The sequence below is a fragment of the Caloenas nicobarica genome, chromosome 18, assembly GCF_036013445.1.
Source record: "Caloenas nicobarica isolate bCalNic1 chromosome 18, bCalNic1.hap1, whole genome shotgun sequence".
Classification (NCBI taxonomy): domain Eukaryota; kingdom Metazoa; phylum Chordata; class Aves; order Columbiformes; family Columbidae; genus Caloenas; species Caloenas nicobarica.
In genome coordinates, this window is record NC_088262.1 from 2,456,399 (window position 1) to 2,475,539 (window position 19,141).

At 44.5% G+C, this 19,141-nt stretch overlaps 1 protein-coding gene across 3 annotated transcripts in view; it reads left to right on the plus strand.

The window, feature by feature from the left end:
- The window catches only part of ABCA5 (ATP binding cassette subfamily A member 5), a 31,971-nt gene extending 13,695 nt beyond the window's left edge, over positions 1–18,276 (plus strand). For all 3 annotated transcript variants that reach the window (XM_065647581.1, XM_065647579.1, XM_065647580.1), the window contains exons 15-40: positions 330–449; positions 1,242–1,380; positions 1,574–1,664; positions 1,873–2,012; positions 3,577–3,696; positions 4,481–4,682; positions 4,887–5,056; positions 5,529–5,662; positions 6,483–6,620; positions 6,839–6,952; positions 7,300–7,470; positions 8,399–8,512; positions 8,770–8,907; positions 9,348–9,422; positions 9,957–10,048; positions 10,551–10,677; positions 10,765–10,882; positions 10,988–11,079; positions 11,234–11,409; positions 12,016–12,091; positions 12,176–12,270; positions 12,652–12,771; positions 12,963–13,112; positions 14,055–14,134; positions 14,409–14,464; positions 15,084–18,276. In XM_065647581.1, the coding sequence (XP_065503653.1) occupies positions 330–449; positions 1,242–1,380; positions 1,574–1,664; positions 1,873–2,012; positions 3,577–3,696; positions 4,481–4,682; positions 4,887–5,056; positions 5,529–5,662; positions 6,483–6,620; positions 6,839–6,952; positions 7,300–7,470; positions 8,399–8,512; positions 8,770–8,907; positions 9,348–9,422; positions 9,957–10,048; positions 10,551–10,677; positions 10,765–10,882; positions 10,988–11,079; positions 11,234–11,409; positions 12,016–12,091; positions 12,176–12,270; positions 12,652–12,771; positions 12,963–13,112; positions 14,055–14,134; positions 14,409–14,464; positions 15,084–15,191 (3,156 nt within the window). In that variant the 3' untranslated portion in view covers positions 15,192–18,276. The remainder of the gene's footprint in view (positions 1–329; positions 450–1,241; positions 1,381–1,573; positions 1,665–1,872; positions 2,013–3,576; positions 3,697–4,480; positions 4,683–4,886; positions 5,057–5,528; positions 5,663–6,482; positions 6,621–6,838; positions 6,953–7,299; positions 7,471–8,398; positions 8,513–8,769; positions 8,908–9,347; positions 9,423–9,956; positions 10,049–10,550; positions 10,678–10,764; positions 10,883–10,987; positions 11,080–11,233; positions 11,410–12,015; positions 12,092–12,175; positions 12,271–12,651; positions 12,772–12,962; positions 13,113–14,054; positions 14,135–14,408; positions 14,465–15,083) is intronic.
- Positions 18,277–19,141: the final 865 nt, after the last annotated feature.

Here is a 19,141-nt window from a genome sequence, read left to right on the forward strand (position 1 = left end):
TGCAGGGAAATATTACTTTGCAGTACAGTAGACAAAGAGGTACAGACAGATATTTTTACAAAGATAAGCTGTTATTTTTTTTCTAGGCAACTAAAAACATTTTAAATCCTAATATTTGTGTTCAAGCATAGACACCTTTTAACTCCTTCAGGTTTGCTGGAGGTTCAGACCCTGCTCTGGATGGTCAGGTTCGTTAGCAGGGTGTGCAGCTCAGCTACAGAATACACTGGGAATTAGGAACAGTTAGTTTGAGTGTTAATTGGTAAGAATCTGGTTAAAAAAAGTTATCGCTTTTTTTAAACAATAAATGTGTTTCTTGTGTTCTAAAGGTGCAGAAAGTGCTGCTGGATTTGGATATGCAGCCTATCAGAGACAATCAAGCTAAAAAGTTAAGCGGGGGGCAGAAGAGGCGGCTGTCGGTGGGAGTTGCTGTTCTCGGGAACCCAAAGGTGGGTGTGATGGAAACGTTCCCGACTGGGTGTCACTAATACACGCAAGGGTGACAGCTCTTGTCACAACCGACTAACGCATATAATAACATGTAAGATGCAGAAATTATTGCTGTGAGCAACTGTCGCTCTTTTTTTCGCCCTTCTCATTTGTGGTTTGAACAATTAAAATTGCTTCTATAGCTCAACCTTTATGCTTGAGGATGTTAATGGCTTCGGGAGCGGCAGTAGCTCTGGATTTGACCTCTTTGTGAAGGAAATAGTGTGACAAGTTTGAGGCTGTTCCTGGCAGGTAACATTTAGCCCCCGACAATGAATCTGTTGGAGACTTTTCTTGCAAAACCATCCAGGCTCCTGGTGCAGGGACGGAGCCAGAGAGCTCCATTGTGTTACAGATCTATTATTCCTGGCCTGTGAGAATGGGGACCGCTTTTAGATCTGTAGTTAAAAGTGATGTGTGTGACGGTTCGCTGGGAATTTAAAAGCTTGTGTGTATATTTAACCATCCCTTAATAGGAGGAGTGAATCCATAGCTGAACATAATTGTGCTAGAATAAAACAGACTATGGCATCGACTTACTGTATGATTTTTCCATTTGTCACAACAGGGGATGAATTTATTTGAAGCATAGTGAAGACAGCTGCCTTGCTTGCTCCAGGATATTCCCTATATGTTTTAGGGGCCTAACGAACAGGCTGCAAAAAGCCCTCTATCTGTTACTTAGGTGGGATTTCCCGAGGTCAATAATTGTAGGTTTGGCTTTGCAAAATGCTGCTTGTTTTTGCACCAAGGTTTTACTGCTGGATGAGCCGACCGCGGGCATGGACCCGTGTTCGCGGCACATCGTCTGGAACCTCCTGAAAAACAGGAAAGCGAATCGCGTGACGGTTTTCAGCACCCACTTCATGGATGAGGCCGATATCCTCGCCGGTGAGTCCCGTCACAGCCCAGGGTACCCGGTCCGTGAGTGACCGTCATTTTACAGAGCTAAAAGTGATGCTTCTCTAACTGTGCTATATGCCTATATTTGAAATATATAGTTGTTTTTTGGAGTAAATTACCAGTTCTCCGATTCAAATGGCCTTCTCGATTTTTATTTTTCCCTTTTTTTTTTTGTTTCTAGATCGTAAAGCTGTGATTTCTCAAGGGATGTTAAAATGCCTGGGATCTTCTCTCTTTCTCAAAAGCAAGTGGGGAATCGGCTACCGCTTGAGGTATTCATTTTGTGTTATATCCGTTACGTGACATTACGCATATTTTTTTTTTATTGTTTGCTCTTGAAATCTGTAAGATCGCACACCCCACGCTCAAAAAAGATCCTTGTATCATCTTCATACTGAGTGACAACTGTCCGCCAGTTCTGCTGCAGGTGTAGGGAGACGAGCCGGCTTTAAAAACCCCATTTCTTGTGCGTTTTCTCAGCATGCACATCGATGCCTATTGCAACACGGAAGCCACGACCTCGCTGATCCGCCAGCACATCCCTGCAGCCAGCCTGATCCAGGAGAACGCCGAGCAGCTGGTCTACACCCTGCCGCTCAAGGACATGGACAAGTTTGCAGGTATTAATTGATTTTCGTAGTTGTTGTGCTGCAGGGTTGAAGGGCTGCAGAAATGAAATCCATCCAAGGTGGCCGTAGCCTGCAGTTCTTGCTAAATTGTCACTTCTGTGTGTATGTGTTTTTATGAATACTGATTGTTTGGCTGATGATCAGCAAGGTCTTGCTCGGGTGGGTGAGGACCTTGTTGTCTCCTCTGAGGGGGTCGGGGTGTGTTAAAAGGGATGTGGGTCGCAAGCAGCAAGTGTTGGGAGATGCTTTTAGCAGAATGGTGAAGAGAACCTTTTGTCTGAGAATCTCCTCGTCCTGCAGAAGCATCGTCTCATTGCAGAGCGTTTTAAGGAGCAGGACTGGCCTCCAGCGGGGAGCCGGAAAGCCCCAAGTCCCGTCATTGAAGTTATCCCTGCTCATGGCCATGGGGTTGGACTAGATGACCTTTGAAGGTCCCTTCCAACCCAAACTATTCGGTGATTCTATGGTTCTACGATTCTATGATCCTACAATAATCCATCCCCCACGTTGTGGGCTGCAAAGAGCCTCATGTCGCTTCAAATCCAGTGGTGAGAGGGAGTGTGGGACAGATGTGCTGGTTTCACTAGATGGCAGCAATTATCTGCTCAGTCCTACACGGGGCTGCTGCTTCATCTCCCAGGAGAAAATGGAAGAAGCAGTGTGTCCTTTGCGCTGTGTGGAAAGCAAAGAGAGGATCAATACTGATGTGAACGGAGCTCATATTTCATAAATACGCTTTTTTTTTGTTGTTCCCCATTGCATATAATCAGTTAATAATTTATTAGTTTAGCAGCCACTGCGGGTGCTTTTGAAAAACGGGCATCTCTATGCAAGATTGAGTCAATTCCCCCAAACTATTTGAAGGAGAAGCTGAGGACAGGAATGTGCCTCAGCACTGAGGCAGAAGAAATCGTGGAGATCTGATGAGCATCGTCGGGTATCCGACTGCTCTTCCCATTTTACGCATGTGCGTTTCTTGTCAATGTGACCTTGACTCTGAAGCTCCTCGTTTTGTCGAGTCCTTCACTTCGCAGGACTGGCAAGCGCCAAATGGTGTTTTTTATCCCAAGGTGCTAATAATTACTCTCACTCTGATCATCATTTTGGTTTTCAAGCTACACATGTCCAGTATCTCCTGCCCAGTTAAGCTGGCTTGACAGATCTGGGGGTGTGTATATATATATATATATATATATATATATATATATATAAAAATATATAAAAATATATAAAATTTCTGAGTCGTTTTATTCGTAAAATCTCTTTGTGTCTGGGCAGCCCAGGAGCTTTTGGATGCTGAGGTGGTTCTCAGAAATGCTACAGCTTTGGGAAAACGTCCCCCATTTCCCATACCTGACCACGGAGGATGAAGTTTCGCGCTAAAAGGCGCTTATGTGTTTTCATAATTAAGCAACTAAATTGTCACATTACCTGCTTTTCTCTGCCGTGCAGAAGGCTTTAGGGATGCCTGTGATGGGCTTGAAGATCTCTTGGGAAGACAATATATTAGTAATTCTGTTTCAGAGTAACCAGTGTGTTTCACTCCTGTCTCCAGGCTTGTTTACTGACCTGGACACTCATTCCCATTTGGGCGTTATCACCTACGGCGTTTCCATGACAACGCTGGAGGATGTCTACCTGAAACTGGAAGTCGAGGCAGAGATCGATCAAGCAGGTGGGCTGGACCGTGGCTGTTTTCCCGTTTTTCCGCATATTTGGTTTAGTATTAATTACTGTATAATTACCCATGCCACATCACTGCCAGATGGAGATTTGCTATGGAAGTAAAAATAAAAAGCCCTCTTGCCGAGCGCTGCATCCAGCAGCACCGGGCACCTTCGGTCGCACGGCATTCCAGGCTTTTGAAATATTTAACACGAAAAACATGCAGAAGCAGTGAGGTGGGTGGGGAGCGATTCTGGGAGGATCCGGGGGAAAAGCTTTTTACTGATTGTCTCTGCAGTAATTAAATTTTCATCCAGTGTACTTACATCTAACCCCTTGGTTTTACAATTGCGCTTTTTATGGCTAGCTTTTAAAAATGTGCTTTATTTTCCTAATGGAGCTTACTTCCAAGAAATTGTAAATACACAGTATAAAATTTATTTCCAACTTTCTGCGTGAACAGTAATATTAGAAGCCTGCACTTAAGGCTGAAATAGCTCAACTTCTTTCTTCCCCTCCTTTAAATTAACTCTCAGTTCAAATGAAAAGTTGGGACCACTTAATATTACTGCAGAATTAATCAATTCCTTTGCTGTCACCTTTGGATGGTTTAAGTTATCTTAATCTTTCTGGAGCTTTCTGTGCGATACAGACTAGTAAACTGTCCGGCTCTGCAAAGCTTTTGCGTGGGTAGAAGAGGGTTTAGCAGCCGAACGTGCTGGTATTTAATAACACGGGTGCATGCCCAGGCTGACGCATCAAAATCTGTTGACTTCTCCTGGTTTCTTTTTCAGATTACAGCGTGTTCAACTCCCAGCAGGCGCAGGATGAAGTGGACACCAGATCCTTCGAGGACATGGAGCAGAGTCTCCTGATGCTCTCGGAGGCGAAGGCGCCAGCCATGAGCAGCTCAGCCCTCTGGAAGAAACAGGTTTCCACCATCGCCAAGGTTCATTTCCTCAGTCTCAAGCGGGAAAATAAATGCGTGAGAGTTATGTAAGTACCGGGGCTTTCTCATTTGTATACAGAATTCTCGCAGCCTGTTTGAATGACACCAGAGAAAGGGCAGGATGCCATGAATATGTGTTGCTGTTGAATACACGCTTTTCGGGGGCGAGGGAGATGTTTTAGTAGCATGCACATAAACTGAGTCGCCTTTCGCTGAATTTTAATAAAACCGAAACTTTTTATTTCTTGCAGGTTGTTGCTTTTTCTGATTTTTCTCGTAGTTCAGATTTTATTGTTTTTCATACATCACATCATCAAAAATTCTGTAGCCGCTATCAAACTTTCCCCAGACTTGTACTTGCTGAAGCCTGGAGAGAACTATCACAAGTACAGGAGTCGTCTCCTGCTGCAGAACTCCACAGGTACGAGAGCAGAGGTTTCAACTCAGGATGTTTTAAAAGTCCGTAGCATCGATCCGGGCAATAGAAAATAGCCTCTGTTTGAGCTGTTCGGAATTTGTGCTTAATACAACTTCATTTCTCCAGATGCTGTATCAAAGTGTGCTGCTGGTTTCCTGCTCGTTTAGCTAATTATCTGTTCAGCTGAAACTTTTTGAGTGTCCTGATAATGCTCGGTGGCAGCTCCACTTCCTCACGACTGCATTTGACTTGCACAGATTAATTGGAGAATATTAGAAAAAAAATTTCTTGAATTCTTCCGAGGCTGTTGAGTGGGAAGCCAAAATAAAATCATTCGTGTTGCTCAAAACAGCAGAGGACTCTTTTTGACAGGCACGTGTAAGGGTTATATCAGTGAGAAAACACATCCATAATTTTGTGTTAAATACTCCAAGCTGGGATGCGTAATCGTGTTGTTTTCTCTGTCTTACACCAGAATCGGATATCGATGACATTGTCCACTCTCTTGGGAGCATGAACATCCTCTTGGAGATGTTCAATGACAGCGATTACGTCTTGGCTGCTCCTCACAGCGCAGGTTTAAACGTGTTTGACCTTGAATCCAGACAGGTAAGACAGACAGCAATATCATACTGCTTAGACAAGAGGCTTGCAAAGAGGACTTATATTACCAGAATGGAAATATTATTAAAATAAATATTCTTCCTTAATGGTAATTATGGTAGGCTAATAAAACTTCCATCCCCCTTCCTTCCCCACAAGGATACAAAATGCCAAGAGAAATATTTTACTTCGCAAGAGCTCTGGCATAGGAATTTATTTTTTTTCTTTCCTTATACTGGTTGAATTATACACTTTGACAGATGTATAATTCCATGGTGCTCTCATGTGTAAAGAAAAATGAGTTTCTTGGATCGAAGGTATTCTTGTCAGTACAGCCACTGAAGGAGTGTCAGCAAGATTTGAACATTGGGTTGTATTTAATCTCCAGCACAGGAACTGCTTTGCAATGTGCCAGCTCTGTCTCTTGTTTCCATTTTTATTCATTGCAAACTGTTAATATTAGTGTGACAGTGCAGCCCTTAGCTAATGTAAATTTTTGCCTGTGTGGCTTTTAAATGCATTAGCAAGAACACATGAGTGCGTGTCATTACGTGGTTTGGTTTTCAGACTGTAATTATCTGGAGCATCGTTTGTCACAGAGTCACAGTCGCATAAAACAGTCTGGGAATTTATTCCAAATAATTTGTTCTCTATGAGCATGACTGTTTTCCTGAATTAGGTTACATGTTATAACCACCCCGAGCAGCCCACAGCTTCCTGCAAAACCTACTCTATTATGGAAAGATTTTTCCCGATGTTCAGGTTTAATTAAGCCCATGGGAGAGCCCTCCCAGGGTATTACCCTTCATAACACTTTCCTTTGCAGAACTACGTTTTCACGCTCGTATTCAACAGCACCATGGTGCATTCCCTGCCGGTTTTGATGAATATTGTCAGCAATCTGCTGCTGCGCAATTTAAACGTGACAGAGAGCATCCAGATCTGGAGCAATCCCTTCGTTCAGGTGAGCACGGCCAAAATCGCGCTTAAACATGAGAGTTTATTAGATACTCCTACAAATACTCCAAACCCCTCCATAGGTATTTTTCTTCATGCTGCCGCTCAGATATCTTGAGATACACAGAAGATATGATTTAGCATTTGCGGTCACGTTCCAATTCTAAAAGCGTTTTCTTTGGTCAAACGCGTTCTGGTATTGAAGAAATCTGATTTATATTTCAGAATCTTCCAGACACAATCTTCAGACTAGAGATCTACTTTGAAGCTGTGTTACTGGGAATCATTATTACTGGGATGCCGCCCTACTTTGCCATGGACAATGCAGAAAACCATAAGGTAAACCCCCAGATGGAGATCTGCAGAAGAACTTAAAAACTTTGGGACTTGGGGAAAATCTTAAGAGTTGTCTCAAATAGTGTCTTTTGCCATGAGGGGCAGTATGGATGTGGCTGCTGTTTGCTGCCTTGGGTAGAGCAGATTTGGGAAAAGCCCTTTTGCTTTCCCTGGAAATGCTTTTTGCAGCTAAAATCAGCGATAACCAGGTGACACCATGATGCGCCATCGATGTAAAAGCAGCGTATTAGAGGGAACGACAAGATCCCGCGCACACGCCGGGGCAGGTTGCCATCGCGTTCGTTTTAATTAACATATAATTAACATCGCATTACCTCTTCCCGTTGCAGATCAAAGCGTACACGCAGCTGAAGATAGCGGGGCTGTATCCCTCGGCGTACTGGACCGGCCAGGCCATCGTGGACCTCCCGCTCTTCTTCTCCATCCTCGTCCTGATGCTGGGCAGCCTCTTCGCCTTCCACTACGGCGTTTATTTCTACGTGGGCAAGTTCCTCGCTGTGGTGAGCACCGTGGGGATGCGAGAGCGTGGTTAGGTTGTTTTCCCCAAGTGTTGGTTTTTATTAGACGGTTCAGCGGACTTTTTCCAACCGATACACGGGGAAAACGCCTAATTAAGGCTGCTGAATTAAAGGCACCAGTCAGGCTGCACCAAGGGCTAAACAATGCAGCTTTTCATGGGGGAAAAATACTGAAATTTTGAGTTTCGTTCAGAACGGGAATAAAGTGGAGCTTTAAAATACCAGGATATTCTGAGGAAATGCTCCAACCTTTTTTTCCCTGTGTGCTCAGTGGCTTTGCGCTCTTTGCTGCCAATCGATAATTGCTCCGTTTGCATCGGTGTGCAGCCAGCGACGAGGTTACTGCGCTTTGAACACAGACCAGCCCTGCGACGAACTGCAGCACGTGATTAAATTGAACAGACTTTAAGTCTTCGCATCTTTTATATTCAGAGCAGGGTTCCCTGAGATATTGGCTGTAATTGAGAAAAATCAGATTTTCCTAGCTGCTCTCCCATAAGCTCTGATTTAATCAGGTTTGGGATGTGACCGTAGTGCTGCAGGGCTATTTTTCTGCCAGAATTTCTACCCTTGTTTCAATATCTGCAAAAATGCTAAGGCTGAAAACTGGAATTCTTAATATTTGCTAAAATCTTCAGGTCAACATTTATGGGAGTCCGTGTTATTAAAAAAAATGGATTTATTTTAAAGGAAACTGAGTGAGGTTCCTGCCTTTCCACGTACTCTTTTATTTGTGTCTTTAATAGAATATGTTGTGTGTACCAAGGTGGCAAAATACATCAAATTAAGTGACAAGGAAGGATATAGAGCTACGTAACATGCTAAAGTAATTCTAGTTGATACTTACACAAAAAATTCACCCCTGGGTCCTTGCTGCACATTTCCTGAGAAACCTTTCCTGTCTTTGCAGATTTTTTGCCTGATCGGTTACGTCCCATCAGTCGTGCTCTTCACTTACGTGGTCTCCTTCACGTTTAAAAAAGTCCAGAACACGAAAGAATTTTGGTCATTTATATTTTCAGTGGTGAGTAACTTCACCTTGATTTCGGTTCGCTGGGAACAGTGATTTATTTGCAAAGCCACAACCGACTGCCCAGTTATTTTATTGAGCTGTGCGTCCTTAATGCACAAGGAATTTGAAACATCTCTCGGTGTCTCTGTATTACTGTCATATCCTAAATGATAAAAGCTTTAAAAAAAAGTGCCTCAAATTAGATAACTTATGCTTAGAGAGTCTGAACTGAATGAAAATGGGCTTTTTTTTCCTTTTCCTTTGTACAGACAGCCTTGCTCTGTACGGTTGTCACTGAAGTGGCCTTTTTTCTGGACTATTACCTGGTAACCACCGTCCTGCATTATGTCTTCTCCATCTTCATCCCTATTTATCCCCTTATTGGCTGTCTGATTTCTTTTATAAAGGTAAGGGGACATAAGAAATCCTCTCCAGAGCACTTGTAAAAGGCTGGGGTTGCGGGGGTGTCCTTAATGAAATTTAACATGTCAAAAGTAGCAACTGGTGGTGAAAAGTCACTTTTTTTCAGCGCGTTGCAGATTTAAAATGAGGAAAGGAGCAAGTCTTCCATTAAATGTCTAAAGGAAAACTCTGCGTTTCTGGCCTGGGTGAACACAGTGGTGGGCAATGCATTAATTGGGAGTCGGTGGCTTTATACTGGGAGCAGCCCCAGGGACTTGGATGGGATTTTATTGGTGTCGAACTCGAGCAAGCAGGGTCTCTGCAGAGCTCAGAAAGTGCCTGAGCAGTGTAACTTAAATGACTGATCCGAGATTTAAGCGCAGCGCAGAATATACACTCTTCGGCAGGTGATTGCTTCCCTGAATGTATTTTTTTGCACTGTCAGATCTCATGGAAAGGCAAGCGAAAGAACGGAGGATACTACGACCCGTGGGACCGGCTCCTGGTAGCAGTTCTAGCTGTAAGCATGGTTATTTGATTATTTGCTGTATTTGAGAATTGCTGACTCCTGCTGGGAGGCCCCTTCTGCTCAGGCATCTTTATTAATAAAGATTTTCTGGAGCCTGTGGCTTTGCAACCTGTTGCAGCATGAATAGCATCACTAAAAGCTACTGTGCCCACCAGCTCAACATCTGCTTCAATAGCCTTATTAACGGTGTTGGGATTAATCTTGATTATTATGGGAGCCTGTGCTGATGGAGCAGAAACTGCAGAACAGGGGACAGTCCCTTCTGTCTCCAAAAACCAAATAATTGCCATTAAATCGAAGCAGATTCTGGTTGTGCATCCTCAGTGTTGACCCACTGAGCACCTGATGATACGTTTAATCTTTTTGGAAACATCAGCACTTCTGTGGTGGGGAGGAGCTGGTGCTTGTCACTCCTTGCACTGGTGGGATCACCTGTAGGATCACCTATGGGATCACCTGTAGGATCACCAGCCTCGCAGGGCTGGCAGCGCTCCGAGTAACCGGAGCTGTATTTGTCCGGTTTAGCCCTATTTGCAGTGTCTCGTCTGGCTCTTCCTGCTGCGATGTTTCGAGCTGAAGAATGGAGGGAGGACAGTTAGAGAGGATCCGTTTTTCAGGTGTGTCTCTGTTCAATCGACTTTTAAAAATAATAGTCCAAAGAAGCCGTTTTTGAAGTGATGCTGGTGATGAAACTGGAGTATGCAGCGCATAGCTATGGGGGATATTGCAGAAAATAACATACCCGTGGCTATATCCCATCCCAAGTGTCTAAAGAATTTGTTCTTCTAGCTTTAGCTCTCTGAAATTCAGTCAATAAAGTGCATAAATAGGGGTTTTAATTCCTTTTAAGTTATATCAGTGCAAAATCAGGAGTTTGGTACGGACATCCCCTACATATTGTAAACATGGGAACTTCCTTCGCATGGCTGGAGATGCCAACCCCAACAAAGAGCTTGGCATAAAGATGAGATCCTTCTGCTCTTTTGGGGCTTCTTGGGTGTGCTGAATAACTCTGTTATTCCTGAGTTCAGCAAACACGAATTGCTTTCTGCATCCAGGCGGCGACCCAATCCCACCTGAATGCCGAGCCGAGGTGTCCCGTTGTTTTCTTCCCCTTAGAAAATGTTTTACAAAAGCCAAAACCTGGAAGTTCCCCGACACCCCACATGATGAGAATGAAGATGAAGATGTGAAGGCAGAGAGGCTGCGAGTCCAAGAAATACTGAGCGGCCCCAAAAACGAGGAGGTAATGCCATGGGCACCACTAAAACCCCAAATGGGGATTTTTCCCAGGGCTGCCGGGGTCTGCAGCCGCTCCTCTCCTCTCTCCTAGATGCCGGCAATCCTGGTCAGCAGCTTGCACAAGGAGTTTGATGAAAGGAAGGAATTTCTTCTGGGGAGAAAAATAAAGAAAGTGGCAACAAAACATGTTTCTCTCTGCGTAAAAAAAGGTCGGAGTTTGATTACTTGCTATTGAGCTGCTTTATTTACAAAACCAACTCTTGAGCCCATGTATCTGACCTCGCGGGCAATGTTTTGTGTCATCCATCCTGTAGGAGAAATTCTGGGGTTGTTGGGACCCAACGGAGCGGGGAAAAGCACTTTAATTAATATGCTTGTTGGAGAGATTGAGCCAACCAGTGGGCAGGTATGTTACATGCTACAAACTAAATAGAAAATGAATCTGTATTTTTCTTTTATCATTATTGCAAGCGTTTCCAAGTGGTTTTTGCTAAAACTTTACAAACCCAGTTCTGATACTTAGAATATTATTGAGTAAGGTCTATATGTTTTCCTCGTAGGTTCTGATGGGAGATTGTTCATTTGGCCTGAACAGCGAAGACGACTCGGTGAAATTTGTGGGGTATTGTCCTCAAACGAACCCGCTTTGGCCAGATATTACATTGCAGGAACACTTTGAAATTTATGGCGCTATCAAAGGAATGAGTGAGTCTGATGTTAAGGAAGTCGTAAAACGGTAAGTAGGTTGTTATAGAAATGTTTAACATTTAGCTGTATTTTTCTTAGCCTTTTTTTTCGCTTTTCCTAATGCAATCTTTTTTCATTTAAGTTCGATTGGATCTTTGCAGCAAATTCAGCAAGTTTGAAATTGTAGGTCAGGAGGCAGAGATTCAGTCACACAAAATTCAACTGGTTTTTTTGTTGTTGTTGTTTGTGGTGGCGCTGGTGGGTTTTGTGTGTGTGCAGTGGGTTTTTTTGTTTGTGGTTGGTTTTATTGCGTGTGGGTTGGGGTTTTTTTGGTGTTTTGTTTTGTTTGAGGTTTCTTTAAGTTCAGAAGTGGTAACGATGACCCTTGCAGAGGCAGCAAGGATGGGCAGTCCAGGGCTTGGAGCTGTTTCTGGGTTCTCACCCTGGGCTCCTCCAGGCAGGTGGTTTCGTATGGAAGCGCCCAGCTCCGATTCTTCTTGTTGCTTTCCTTTTTCTATGCTTTATACACAAACATATATAAACATTTGTCACTGAGTTCTCCAAATGAGACCGTTTGCGTACTGTGTGATGAGGGGGAAGCCGAACCGTCGCTGTCTCAACTTTTCACATGTGGTCCTTCCTCCCCGTTCCGCAGCATCGCGAGTGCCCTGGATTTAAAAGACCACCTGCAGAAGACCACGAAGAAGCTGGGCGTGGGGCTGAAACGCAAGGTACGGGGGAGCTGCTCGAGTCACCGCGTTGGGGTGTCCCCAGCAGCCGTTGTGTCCTCACCCTGCCCCTTTGCCGTCCCCCAGCTCTGCTTTGCCCTGAGCATGCTGGGCAACCCGCGGGTCACGCTCTTGGACGAACCGTCAACCGGGATGGATCCCAAAGCCAAGCAGCACATGTGGTGAGTGCCACCAGGGCCACAGGTTCGTTTCTCTTTGGGAGTTTGCCCGATTTTGTATTTGCGTTGTCCTTGCAAACACTAGAGAGAGCCACAGACAGGGAACCATCCCGACCTTAGTGCCAGGTGTCGACAGGTGGGTCGTCTGCCAGAAGAACTTGGAGATTAAAACCTTGAAAGTCAAAACAAATCTTAAAATACAAAGAGTGTGAGACTTGAGTCATCTTTGTGAAAAAAATAGCTGTTCATTTTTTCTGTGTAAATAGTATTTGTCCATAAAATAAAGGGCTTGTGTTTGACTACCACACTGCTCTTTATCCAGGGTTTACTGTTACACGCCAAACTTTTTTATTCAGGGATTTTTTTTTTTGTTACGTTTTGTAGGCGGGCAATTCGAGCAGCGTTTAAGAACAAGGAGAGAGCAGCTATCCTGACCACGCACTACATGGAGGAGGCAGATGCTGTTTGTGACCGTGTGGCCATCCTGGTGGCTGGGCAGCTCAGGTACCGCAGGGAGGACAGGACAGCTGTTAACTAGAATAGACTTCTTTGAAAATATAGGTAGATAATTTTTTTGCACCTTAAACTTGGAGCAAAACTAAACGTAAACTGCAAAAAGGGTCCGTTAGAAGTTAAGCTGCTGTTTGAGCGTGGTGTAACATGTACAACTCTTATTTTCCCCCTGCAATTGGTAGATGTATAGGTAGTGTCCAACACCTGAAGAGTAAGTTTGGCAGAGGATACTTCTTGGAAATGAAATTAAAAGAAGCAGCAGATGTACAGCAAGTGGAGTATCTGCAGAGCCAGATTTTGCACATCTTCCCCAACGCGAATCGTCAGGAAAGGTGAAGTTTCACAAACACGCAGAAAACATTCATATTAATACAAGCCTTTGATTTCTCAGCAGCTCCTTGGCAGCAAGTAGGAAATGCCGTGATACTAAAATTTGCACAAAATATTTACACGTATCTTAAAAATTAAAAAAAAAAAAAGAGGAAGGGTTGTGCCAGCAGCAGAACTGCCAGGGCGGTGGCTGCGAGTCCCGTGTCCAGATGTTCGGCACGGGGGAAGCAAAACTCAATTTCTGCATAGCTGGTGTCTAACGGCTTCCTCCTCGGTCAGGGCCCCCGGGAAATGGGGAGAAAATCTGAGTCACTGGCCCTTATCTAGAAATGCTTGAAATTCTGGGGTTCTCTCGAAGTCTGAGGTTGGTTGGTTTTTCCCTCAACTGCTTTGAATTTCCGCAGTATGAACTTGAGGGTCTGGCTTGGTGGGTGCTGGTGAGGCTCCAAAAGGGGCACTGCAGGTGTCAGATAAGGATTGCTCAGGTATGGGAGACATGGAGGAGAATTAAATTTTCAGAAGGAAATGTGTGGGGTAGAGCAGGTCCCTGTTCTTGAGTCCGGGTTGTGGGAACCGCTGCGTGATGCCAAGTCCCAGGAGATCCCGTCACCTCTGCCTGAGTTCACTTGAAAGGCAAAACCTCATAACTTTTTTAGTTTGGGGCAGTGATTTTTTTTTTTTTCTTTTTTTTCATTCATGAGTTTATAGGCAGAATATAAATGGCTGAATCTTAGCTGACGAGCATATAAATCATAGCGCGGTCTCATCTCTGAGACAGGTCTTCTGGAGCCGCATCTTTCCTGTTGTCTGGTGTGATGACAACGAGTCAAAATGCCTGGAGTAACGTTCAGAAAATGAGTTTAAATCTATTCACTTTGATATTAATATTTTTTGCTTTGAGTAATTTTACCTGAAGCTAAATTCACTTTGTTTCTTTGTTCCAGTTTTGCTTCTATTTTGGCATACAAAATTCCTAAAGAAGATGTACAGTCGCTTTCACATTCTTTTTCCAAGCTGGAAGAAGGTAATTAAGCACTTGCCATGCATCACGTAGAGAAATAATTTTGTCTCCTATAACTGACACATTTGCCATGCGGTGGCACTTTTGCATTTCTGTTCCAAATCAATTTAATTTATTTTTTTATCATCACTGGTGTCCACAGCTCTGCTTCTTGTGAAATGAAGAGTGATTGCACCAGCTTAAAATGCTTTTAAATCCAGTTGTTTCAGATAATGAAGTACTCCTAAACATGCACTCTCATTAATTTCTTTTGCACTCTCATTAATTCTTTTAACAGTAAAACACACCTTTAACATCGAGGAGTACAGCTTTTCTCAGGCAACATTGGAACAGGTATGTTAAAGCAAATTATATATATATTTTGCCAGGGGAAGGTGCTGCAGGTTCTTTGATGATGATGAGCCCTGTGCAGACAGTTTGTCCCTGTCCTCCCTGTTTGGGCACCCGGAGCTGCTCCGCTGGTGCCTGTTTGGGCATTTTTAGGGAACTGAAATCCCCTTTTCCGAAGTGAATTGGGACTTCCAGTTCCCCTGCTCCTCTTTATTCCCATTTTCTCCTTTAAAAATAAGACGCCAACTGCAGTGACCGGAGCAAAATCAATTTATGGCGTTACTGGAAATGTTGCTCTGATTTATTGAAAAGATGGGCAGTACTGTTCATTTCTGAAAGGAGGGGAAAGCTGAGGTTTATTATTGCTTATTCTAGATTAGTTATTGCTGACGATAAATGTTCTTCAGCATGTATTTGGTTCAACTTCCTTTTCATTGCGCTTTTGAAGAAACGAGGTGGGAGCAAGGAGAAAAAAAACCCCAAAACTAAGCTAAAAACTTCTTACTCAAGAGATGAAGCAATACGTTCAATACACGTGGGGTTTTTCGCATTAATTCTATTTGTGCCCAAGCGAGTTCCTGGGAGGAACGTGGTGTATTCACGTCCCTTGTGTCTGTCGCAGGTGTTCGTGGAGCTGGCGAAGGAGCAGGAGGAGGAGGACAGCAGCTTCGGCACGCTCAACAGCACGCTGTGGTGGGACAGGACGCAGGAGGACAGGGTCGTTTTCTGAGCTCCTGATGGCCCACGTCTCCCCGGCACCGCGTGTTTTGTGCCCGCGATGATCCTCTGTGCACGCGTCGGGGCGCGCGTGGAAAACACCGGGGCTGGGACAGATAAAGGAAAGTGTATTTGAAGCACTGAGCATGTTCCACCAGCCTGGCCTTAGGAATAACGCCGTGGCAGCGGCGAGCATCCCCACCGTTATTCCGGCTGTTCGGAAATTCCTTCTCCCCTTGCTGTGTCCCGGTTTGCCTTGGGCGAGAAGATGCTGCCACGGCAGCCGGTCATCTCCTGGGGTTGGGAGCTTCTGCAGGAGCACCCACCTTCCTCCCTCGGCCGTCCCTGCCTGCGGTTGGGCTCTCCTTGCTGGAAATGGTGTAATTGAGCAAAACCAGTTGCCACTGGAGCATCCCACCCCATGGGACTGGTTTGCAGGGTCTTGCCGTGCCTCCCGCCCTGGGTGGGCGTTGCTGCCAGCCCGACCAGGTGTCCTGCAGACACGTGTCCCCGCACGGTCCTGCTCCCCCGCCGGCCGCTCCATCCCGCTTACGCTTCACGGATGCACCTACTTAGAAGAGACGGGGAAAAAAAACGCTCCACAGTCATTATACTCACTGCAAAGAGGGTCTGAATTACACCGCGAGCTTAGCTTGGTATCCAACCAACGTGAAAACGTTCATTTACAGATAAAACGCGGCACTCATCAGCACTTAACATTACTTTTTACCACAAGTTGGCAGATGTGGCCGACTCCTGCTGCCGTGCTGGGTGGCATCGCTGTTTCGTGCATGCACTGTTGGGTTCACGGGGGTGTTCACAAGTTGATGCTTTTATTTTCCCCTGCTTGGTAAAAGGTACAAAGATATAACTGTGTAGTTACGGGATTTGCAGAGATGTGAGTATTTCTTGTCTTCATTAGAAACAGTCTAATCCTTTTGTTGGGCGTAACGACCTGTATCCCGCCAGCCGTTTTTAGAGACAGCCCTTTTTAGATGTTTTCATTTTTCTCAACAGTGAATTCATAAGTACATGCAACAGTATTTCCTAATCTGTCTTTGTTGTGATAGCAGTAAGTAACGCAGTAGTGTGCTCAGCACAGGAACTTTTGCTTTGTCCTGGCCTGGCAATTTTTATTTACCTTCGTAAACCCGAAATAAAAAGATCCAAAACTGCAACCTCACCGTTAGGAATGGTGCCTTTGGTTTGCATGGAAGCACTAAGAAGAGCAGAATATGGGATCCTTTATCTTGAGGTAGGACAGATGTATGCTGAAAATATATTTTTGTTTTGTTTTTTCTACACAAAGCTATAATCACCTTTTTAGTTTTATAAGGTGAAATAAGAGATTGCTAAAAGTTCATTGTGTTCTGCAATGAACAAATATAGAGATGCATTTATATAGAAACATTGGCTTCATAAGTCATATCAGTTATATAACTTCACATTCAAGTTAGAAAAGACCTTTGTTTTTCTTGGGAAAACTCAAAAAACCTGTGAGTTAAGGTGGAGTTCTGTGTCCTGACTCTTTATAGTTATCAGGCAATAATGTTTGTAATGTCCGATAATGGTTTATCATCACATTGAGCCCAAATCCATTTTCATTAGTTTCTTACTCTACAATGGGGAGATGCAAACTCAACTTTTGCTGCTTTTCTTTGCGTAGAAATGTACGGATTTTGTTTTGTAGTTAAAATGTGAGCCCGAGAACTGCAGAAACACCTGGACGTCCCGTTTGCTGCCCCGGGGGAAGGTCCCTTCCCCTGGGGAGCACCTGCGCGGTTTGCTGAGCCGCGAGCCGTGGTACTCGCCTGCGCCGTGATCTCTCGGGCTGGAAACCAAACACAGGTAAAAAACAGGATTAAAGCACCGGCTTCTAAATTGCAGCTTGAGTAACAACCTTTCTAGGGTTGACGCATCCCTGTAAGGAAAGGAAAATGACCCAAAGCCAGCTCTTCTGTTTACGCAAGCTTAGATTTAGCTCCTGGGAAACCCCAGCCCTACTGCTGCTGGGGGCTCTGAGCGTTTTCCTTTGTTTGACGCAAAGGTGGGACTCAGAATTTTGTCTCATGATACTGTCCCATGTGTGTACATATAAGCTAAGTGTATATTCTCCTAAGGAGGCTCCATAGCTCAGGGGGTAGAGCCCTGGTCGAGTGGACCAGGGGTCATAAGTTAATAGTCTGTGAAATAGTTCTGTACTGTCTGGATGGCATCACCCTATTTCGAACAGTTTCTTGTTTTCTAACATTTCAAATGGATCATATGAAAACTTTCCTTTGCATCTGGATTTGGCACTGTTCTTGTTCACCTCGGAGTAACCCAGTTGATGGTTGCACGGCATTTACGCAGCTACACGTATGAAGAATTTTACTCACCAAGGTAACTGCAAATTTGGGTGGGATGTTCTTGGCCTGGTGACACCCCAAAGCATCACTTTCTAAGTGTCATACCGTGTCTATAATTGCGAGAATAGGGAAAAACACATGCAGAATTCAACCAGAGAATTCCTGGAAACTCAAGATCTTTATTCCTGCGATATTAAGTCCCTTCGTTCAGCTGTTATATCAGTGACGTGCCATATCCTGGCCATACAATACACTCAGTTTGTGCTCCAGTAGGTAAAACGGAGCTGAAGCAGATGGATTTGGGCTGACTTGGGGCAAATCAATTCATTTGTGCCACTGTTCCCAGGTATAACGGCTTGCTGGTACCTTGCAGGGCTGTTGTGAGAAATAGTTACCTAGTCTATCCAAAACTCGGAAGATGCATTTACTTTGTGGTGGTGTTATAAGGTTGTATTTTTCTATGGAGGAATTTAATGTGTCTGATTTTGTTTGCGTTACAAAGAAAAGCCCTCATTTAAATATATCTGTATAGCGAGCGAAGTCTGCTCCATAGCCAGCACCCCGTACTCTGGTAGCAGAAAGCAGAAGGCATCGGGTCTAAAGGTGACACATTTGTAATGCCCCTCCTGGTGTTGCTGTCAGGCACTTTGAATCATTTGCCGTTTATTTTATACACCTGTCTTTTACCACTTTGCTGTATTTCTAAAGTTGAGGTTTTTTTCCTTTTCCAGCAGAAAGTGCTACCCAAATAAAGATGGATTGGATTGTTAAGTACTTGTGTTTCTATCGTGCAAGTGTTTTGCTGTGCTAGATATAGGGGGGCTGTTCCCCGGACCGCACCGGGGTGTGCAGGTGAGTGGGGCTGGGGGGCTTGGGCAGAGCATGGGGGGCTGGGCTGTCAAGCTTCAGGAATTGCATGTTTGTAATTGAATTCAGGGAATCGCAGTATTGCAACACTTGGGATTCAACCGCCCACTTCGGGCTGGAAGTGACCTGGCAGCAGCTGCACGCTCCTGGCACACGCTGTCGAGCATCTGCAGGGATGAATCATGTTCGTCCACTTGAAAATTAACCCCGCTGAAAAAAATGATTCATTTTTCTGGTTGGATCCCTGCCCCAGACGAACTCGCTGGGTGGCTGGATGGGCGCTCGGCGTGGAGCGAGGGGCAGCGAAACGCTGCTGGCGAGAGGTTGGGCTGAAGCTGAAGAAGGACCTGGAAAAATAAAAGGGGTTTGTGCTCCCCGAACCCCTCAGTGGGGAAGAAAATAACCCCAAGGAAATGTAATCTGAACTTGGTCAAAGTTCCTAGATTTTCATTCTGATTTTTCTTTAATGGTGTGCTAGGGCAGCATGCCTTTTTTTTTTTTTTTTTTTAAAGCCGTAAAATTAATCTGTTCCTTCGCAATGCTGCTTTTAATAGATCTTCAGAAAGTTGAATTCAGCATGTTGAATTTCTTGATAAGAGTTTCCTCGAGCTTTCAGTTCTCCTTTTTCATGAAATACGTTTCTTGGAGTGTCCCCCTTGGAGGATGCTGCTCCGTCCCCATCTCTCTCCCCCTCCTGGTGCATGTAAGGGCTGATCTGAGTCCCATCCTCAGCAATCCCATGGAGCAA